Genomic DNA, 7782 nt, shown 5'->3' with positions numbered 1-7782 from the left:
TTCTTAAATTGATATTTATTTTAAAATTTGATAGTTTTGATTTTTATTATAATTTTTAATTAATATATAACAATGTCACACACTTTAAATAACACGACATATGATAGAATAAATAACACTCATAAAATCTCAATAAAATTCTCTAAAAATTTAACATTCAATGAAATTTTTATTTTTGTAATTTAATTAATGAGATATGAATACTTAATGCATTATATGATTTTATATCATGAAATCGTTTGTCACATCAATTAAAATATGTAAAATCGTCATTTTTTAGCTCAAAAATATGAAAGATTATTAAAACTGTTGATTTTTAAAATAGATGGATCAATTCAGTTAATTGATAAAAATAAATAGATCAAAATTACAATTAATATTTTACTTTTTTTTTTTAAATTTATAAAGGAAAATTCCGATTAATTATGGTCAATTACGATCATAATTGTTAATTCCCAAAAATTATAGTCACCTAAAAAATGCTAATAAAATGATACTGGAGATCTCATAGGTGGTAGTTGCTAAAATTGCGTACATGATGGAAACGAATTATCTTCTATGAAATTATTTAGGAAATTAACACTCTTATCCCGTGAACAAAGAGGTACATGGGCAAGTCCAATCTCAAGAAACTAATTAAGGCCATTCAATTAAGGGGTGGAGAAGAAATGATTGATTTTGGGGTAGAGATTTAAATTGGATATAGGGACCAAAAAGTCTATTTTTACGATAATCCAAGCGTCTTAAAAACGATTAACCTAGTAATTTCTAATGTAACATAACATCTTAAGACTACACTTTTATTATACTACTATAATTCATTTATAATAAAATCACCCTTTACTTGCAAATATGCATGTCTTGCACTATAATTGTTTTAATAAACAAGGGCAAATCGAAAAAAGTAGTATATGTTTTTTTTATATAATATTTTAATAGGACAAATAATGTTAAACAAAAAATATTTCATATAAATACTTAATATGAGACAGAGGGATGTTGATTAATTCTACTCTACGCAATTCAATCGATTTTATGAGTATCACAATTAAACCACATTGAGTACAAAACCATGCATTACATAAAATTGAGGTATTCGACCAACTAAAAATCTAATTAGTTGAAGATTCAGATTGAGAATTCAACCAGAAGATGAATTAGTTAAGTTAGATTAAGAGTCGTATACTAATGAAATAGGATGTTGAACACATGTCTAAACTTTAAAGGGATGGAATGCAAGGAAGCTTTTAGGAATGTCCTATAACTTTTCTAATCATTAGCAATAATCCATATACATGAGAAATAATTAATTCGTTGATTGAGTAGAATGGACACCAAATTCCATAAATAGGATATCCAACAAAATAAATCAAAGTTTTGTTGAATTTGTAACACTCTTTTATTGTGTAAGTGCCTAATGTATCTAAACTATTAATGAAGGTGAACATGCACGTACCATTACTAACCAGTCTACTCATAATCTATATTTTCTGATAGCTATGATCTTTTCCAATCAAAGAAATATAGGATTGATTATGCTAAACAAAAAAACACGTTATACGTGTAATCTTATAATAGTTTCTAACATTGGTGTTCAAGTTACAATTTGGGTCGAATTTGGATAATTAAATTAAAAAAAATACATTAATATTATAACAACACGGTAAAATAGAAAATTTTATGTAAAAGATAACACACAATATACTAAAATTTAAAATTATGAAATAGAAATGATTGATTATGTTTAAAATATATAAAATAGAAAGAAAAAAATTGAATCAAACTAAAAGTATTATTATGTAAAATATTAAAAACCAATAAATAATATATAAATTCAATAAATCATACTAATAAAAATAAATATTAAAATTTATGTTGTGATTTGGTTCATTTTGAAAAAAGAATCCAAAATCAGTTTAAATAACATCTAAAAATACAAAATAATATTTAATTTTATGGTATTTTTTTTTTGAATTGGTTTACGATTTAAGTAGTATTAACAACATTATTTTTAACACATATTTTTCAATACACTCTATTTGGTTGGTTAAATATTACATGAATTCTATCAAAATATATAGATCCCATATAAATTTGGTGATAGTCATCTGTATTTTAATCAATTAAAAAGAGTGTGTTAATAAATATATGGTTAATATTATTCTTACGATTTTATTCTGAATCGATTTGGATATGAAAGTAGTTTCTAACGTGGGGATATGCTATAAGATTTGTTCATTGCAATTTCTAGGCTCCTTCTTAGACATCACTTTCAAATATGGTAAGAAAGAAAATGGGAAATGAAATAGAGAACAAATAGACGGTTGCAGCAGCCCGTGTGGTTGAATGTGGTCAAACATTCAAGATGAAAAATCAGACATCAAGTGGGTCTAACCTATGCCACGTGTTTAAGACAATTCAACAACGGAACCATAATAATAACAATCTCTGATTAGGACTAATTACACTAAGAAAATAAAGCTCAACAAAGCAGACTTTAAATTAAGAATTAGTTCTGTGTTTGGTCTTTGATTAAAGGTCTATAAATACCACCTTATACATACTCTAATATACATTGAGCAAGCAACCTGCAATAAACTTGGAGAAAGAAGAAAGGTATATACAGAAAGAGTTCAAGTTAAGAGTTGTTAATTTGAGAGATATGGAGAACTTCCCAGTTATCAATTTAGACAACATCAATGGTGAGGAGAGAAAAGCTACAATGGAGAAAATCAAGGATGCTTGTGAAAACTGGGGATTCTTTGAGGTACTTTATGCATTAAATGTAAACAACTAGTTAGTTAATTAGTCTAACTAACTAGTGTGAGTAATATTTACATCTACTATTATGAACCCAATACAAGTTTTTTTCTTTCTTTCCACATAAATTTCTACATTGGTCTAAATTTTATTCATGTTTTTTTTGTAGCTTGTGAATCATGGCATACCACATGATTTAATGGACACTGTGGAGAGGTTGACTAAAGAACACTACAGGAAATGCATGGAACAAAGATTCAAGGAATTAGTGGCTAACAAAGGGCTAGAGGCTGTTCAAACTGAAGTCAAAGACATGGACTGGGAGAGTACCTTCCACTTGCGTCATCTACCTGAGTCCAACATTTCAGAGGTCCCTGATCTCACTGATGAATACAGGTTACACAAATCAAATAGTATATTGGCACACATATAAGTTAGCAACCGTATCACACACAAATAATTGGCAAAACACAAAGGACTCTTATTTCATGTTAATTTTGAACATTGCTCCATTCATTTAAATTTTTTTTCTCCTTACATTTCTTTTAAAGTATTATCTACATAGTTCAAAATGATGACTTCAATATCAACATTATGTTGCTCTGAGTGAAATTGTACTTGGATCTCTTAATCAGATCTCAAGTTTGGATTTTATGAATGAAACAAATGTGTTGAAAACGGAAACCATACTAAAGGTGGTTAACCAGACTCTCCGACAAAGATTAGTCATTACCGAAACCATTAAGACTTCTTCACACATATGACATGTTAACCCAAAGAATAATGATTTAAAAAATACAAGATGAAAATGAGCATTTCACAACTAAACTTACAACTATATGAGATTCTGAACTACTAGAGGAAACGATGCAGGAAATCAATGAAGGAATTTGCTTTGAAGCTAGAGAAACTAGCAGAGGAGCTACTAGACTTGTTATGTGAGAATCTAGGACTAGAAAAAGGGTACCTCAAAAAGGCCTTCTACGGATCAAAGGGACCAACTTTTGGCACCAAAGTTGCAAACTACCCTCCATGCCCAAAACCAGACCTTGTAAAAGGTCTCCGCGCACACACTGATGCTGGCGGAATCATCCTCCTATTCCAAGATGACAAGGTCAGTGGCCTTCAGCTTCTCAAAGATGGTAAATGGGTAGATGTTCCTCCAATGCATCATTCCATTGTCATCAACCTTGGTGATCAACTTGAGGTAATTTTTTTTTCTAACTCATTTTGACATTTACACAAACATGTATTATGCAACACATGATTCATGTCAAACATTATTCTTGGTGAAACATGAAATAACAAATTTCGATTTCATTTTGACATTTACACAACCACGTAGAATGCAACACATGATTCATTCAAGAATTATTTTTGATGTAACAGGTAATAACCAATGGTAAATACAAAAGTGTGGAGCACCGTGTGATAGCACAAAATGATGGAACTAGAATGTCTGTAGCATCATTCTACAACCCTGGTAGTGATGCTGTTATCTACCCAGCACCAACATTAATAGAGGAAAATAATCAAGTTTACCCAAAATTTGTGTTTGAGGATTACATGAATCTTTATTCTCGATTAAAGTTCCAAGCTAAGGAACCAAGATTTGAAGCATTTAAGGAATCAAATGTTAATTTAGGTCCAATTGCAACCGTTTAAATATGTTTTTACTATAAATAACTATATGTTATAACATGTTTGTTTAATGGGAAGCAAGCAAAGTAAACAAAGGTTAAAGGCAAGTGCATAAGTTTCTCAAATTAGTATATATTTGTTTACTTTATATTGTGTGATGTGATGTGATTTCTTGTACCGTCATAGAGGGATAAAAAATATCAATGTTGTGTAGTAAAATATTATTTAAGTTTGTACCAAAAAATAAATAAGTTGAATGAATAAATATTAAATATTGATTGGTTCCTGTCTTTATCTATCTCATTTCATTTTCTCATTGTGGGTGGACATGAATGATGAGGCACAAGTTGTGTTATGGACCACCAACGTGATACAGTAAACAGAAATTGTCAATCTTAAAAGAATGTAGGCCTGAACTTATCCACATCATAACCACTAAACGAATAAATGTAAATCAGGTCATGATGAATACGAGGACATAATCTTCAGCTAATTTGGTTTAGTAATATATTTATATCTAAATTAACTTTTTATGAAGCCTTTTTTTTATCCAAAATTTAAAGGTCTTAATTTTTAATTTGAATTGTTTTGTCCTTTGGCCAACCTGGTTTAGTAGTAGCTAAAAATGATAAAAGAAGTTAAGGTAAAAAAAATGAATATGTTGTTTTTTACATGCAGAGAATTAGACTAAGTTTTTTTTTTTTTTTCTGAAGAAAAAATTTAGATTAAAGATATATAACCAATATATTTTTCTAAAAAATTTATTCTAAAGCTTCGAGAAGAAGATTTATCATTCCTTTTCATTTGTGTCTTGTTATTTTAATTAATATAGCTAGCAAAAATGACAGACACAAATTTGTCTGTATTTCGTTGTATTTATACTTTATTTTATAATATATTTTTCTTTTAATTTGCTTATTTCAATTTCATAATAATGATGTATTTTAGAAAAACTATTCAAATTAAAACTTGTTTAAATTTCACTATTTATATTGTATGTTGTTAAATTTAAATGTAGAGAAAAAAATATATAATTAACAGTAAATTTTCTCAGAAGACAAATTATAGTTATGCCTAGAGTTTTCTTTATTATATTATAATATAGATTTAAATTTATATTTACAAAAGAATTATACTAAATTATTTTTTTAAGTGTGTATAGTAAAACCACTATTATATAAAGAAAATTTTACCTCTATTACCTTCATATTTTAGTTCTATTTTATTTTATTTTTTTAATTAAAAAAGTCAAATTTTATATTTTCTTTTATATATTTGTATTTTGAAAAACTTAAAAGGAAATTACTTAACACAAATGTGTTCGGAAACTTAAAAAAAAAAAAAGAATCAGAACACAAAGTTTGAATTTATTTAAAAAATTTGTGTTCCATATTTTTTTTCTCATGTTTTTCGGAACACAAATTTTGAATTTTTTAAAACACATTTTTTAAAAGTTTTCATGTACATAATTGTGTTCTGAAAAACTTGAAATCTTTTTCTTTCACAAATATCAAAATTTCTATAACATATTTATGTGTTGTAGCTAAAATATCACTAGAAAGGGGGTTGAATAGGGATATTGCTGATTTAAAAAAATTTCTCACGTGTTTTGAATCACTATCCTCTTTGAGAGGATAAGAATCTGATGATAGAAATTTAAGCCTTTAAGTTTGAGTTGAATAAATGAAAGAGAAAGTATAGAGAATGACACACACAACTTTTATATTGGTTCACTCAATGAATGCTACATCTAGTCCTCACACACTTAAGAGTTTTTACTAATAATCAAACTAATTAACCTCTCATAGACGTTGGTTACACTTTGTGTATTATTTAGCCTCACTAAGCTTACAACCTTGTTTCTTACAAGTTCCAACTATTTTCAAGTGTGACTCACATGAAAATTACAAAGTGATATAAATATGATGTTTCTCTTTACTTAACACTTTCTAAAAAGATATTTGAAAGATCTAGTGTAACACTATAGAAAGTATAAAGAGATGATGAAAATTACTCTTGATAGCTTTAAGAATCTTGCTCTTTTTATGCAATGTTGTTGTGTGTTGATGATGAAGAGTTCCTTGCCTTTTATAGAGATCTTGTGATGCTCTTTCCAAGTGTCAAACATTTTATGACCGTTGGCGACTTAATCAAAAAGTTTAAGGTCATTCATCATAATTACAGAATTGTCATCCAACTGTCCTAGGACTGATTTAGTCCATCCTCGTGCAGGAGGTTCAAACCTCCTAGAAACTTGGACGTGACCTGTCCTTTTCTTTTTTCATTCTTCAAAATATGTAAGACTATATTTTTGTCTTGTTAGCTATTGCCTTTATGTAAGTTGATGTTGGATCATTTTCAACATTTGAGAATGATGTGTTGGATCACTTTCAACATCTGAGGATGATGTGAACTATAAATCCATCTTCTAACCTCGTACAGTACGTCCTCATACCTGTTAAATATGACATATGACCTCTTTGTTTAAACTGCTTTATTTAATCATTCTTTGACATTGATTTATCTTCTCTTTATGAATAAAAATAATTGTTCAAGTGAGAATGAATATTTTGCAACTTTGATGGTTCATCCTCTTACGAGTTCATCATCTTGTATGCCTATCCTCGAGATTTGAATACTTGAATAATATTTTTCTCATTTTTATCTTAATGATGAATAATCTGTTTTCTTATATGAACTCACTCAAACACACATATTAATTATTAACCACAATCATAAACTTTTAAATAATTTTGTTATAATTAAAACCATTATATATTTGCATTCTGAAAAAGGAAATTACTTAACACAAATGTGTCCGGAAACTTAAAAAAACAAAAAATCAGAACACAATGTTTGAATTTATTTAAAAAAATTGTGTTCAATAATTTTTCTCTCATGCTTTTCGGAACATAAATTTTGAATTTTTTAAAACACATTTTTTTAAAAGTTTTCTGGTATATAATTGTGTTTCGAAAAACTTGAATTTTTTTTTCACAAATATCAAAATTTCTATAACATATTTATGTACCAAAAAACTTAAACAAAATTTGATTTTCTAAACTACACTGATGTACCAGAAAATCTAAAACAAAAAAAAAATTCATGTACACAATTCAAATTTTATGAAAACACATGTGTTTTGGAAAACTTTCATAAAGTTTGAATTTAGTAGGTAAAAATAAATTATTGATTTAAAAAAAAAAAGAGTAAAATAAATAGTTTGTATTAAATGTAGGATATGAGTATAAATGTGAGGTACATGCACCGGCGAATCTTCTCTTTTTATTTATTTATTTATTTTTTTTATAAATAATAATGATAAGTTATTAAAATAATAATAAAAAAGTTTAATTGCAGTTTTGATCCCTATATTTTATC

At 27.5% G+C, this 7782-nt stretch overlaps 1 protein-coding gene across 1 annotated transcript; it reads left to right on the top strand.

The window, feature by feature from the left end:
* The first annotated feature begins 2464 nt into the window (after positions 1-2464).
* Positions 2465-4687, top strand: LOC101495891 (1-aminocyclopropane-1-carboxylate oxidase). The gene is made up of 4 exons (XM_004502116.4): positions 2465-2767; positions 2930-3156; positions 3634-3967; positions 4150-4687. Exons 1-4 carry the CDS (start codon positions 2663-2665, stop codon positions 4423-4425), a joined length of 942 nt encoding a protein of 313 aa, XP_004502173.1. The 5' UTR covers positions 2465-2662; the 3' UTR covers positions 4426-4687.
* Positions 4688-7782: the final 3095 nt, after the last annotated feature.

This window comes from Cicer arietinum, chromosome 5 (genome assembly GCF_000331145.2).
Source record: "Cicer arietinum cultivar CDC Frontier isolate Library 1 chromosome 5, Cicar.CDCFrontier_v2.0, whole genome shotgun sequence".
In the NCBI taxonomy this organism is placed as follows: domain Eukaryota; kingdom Viridiplantae; phylum Streptophyta; class Magnoliopsida; order Fabales; family Fabaceae; genus Cicer; species Cicer arietinum.
The sequence above is the reverse complement of the archived record's forward strand: the minus strand, read 5'-3'. Positions and strand labels throughout refer to the sequence as shown.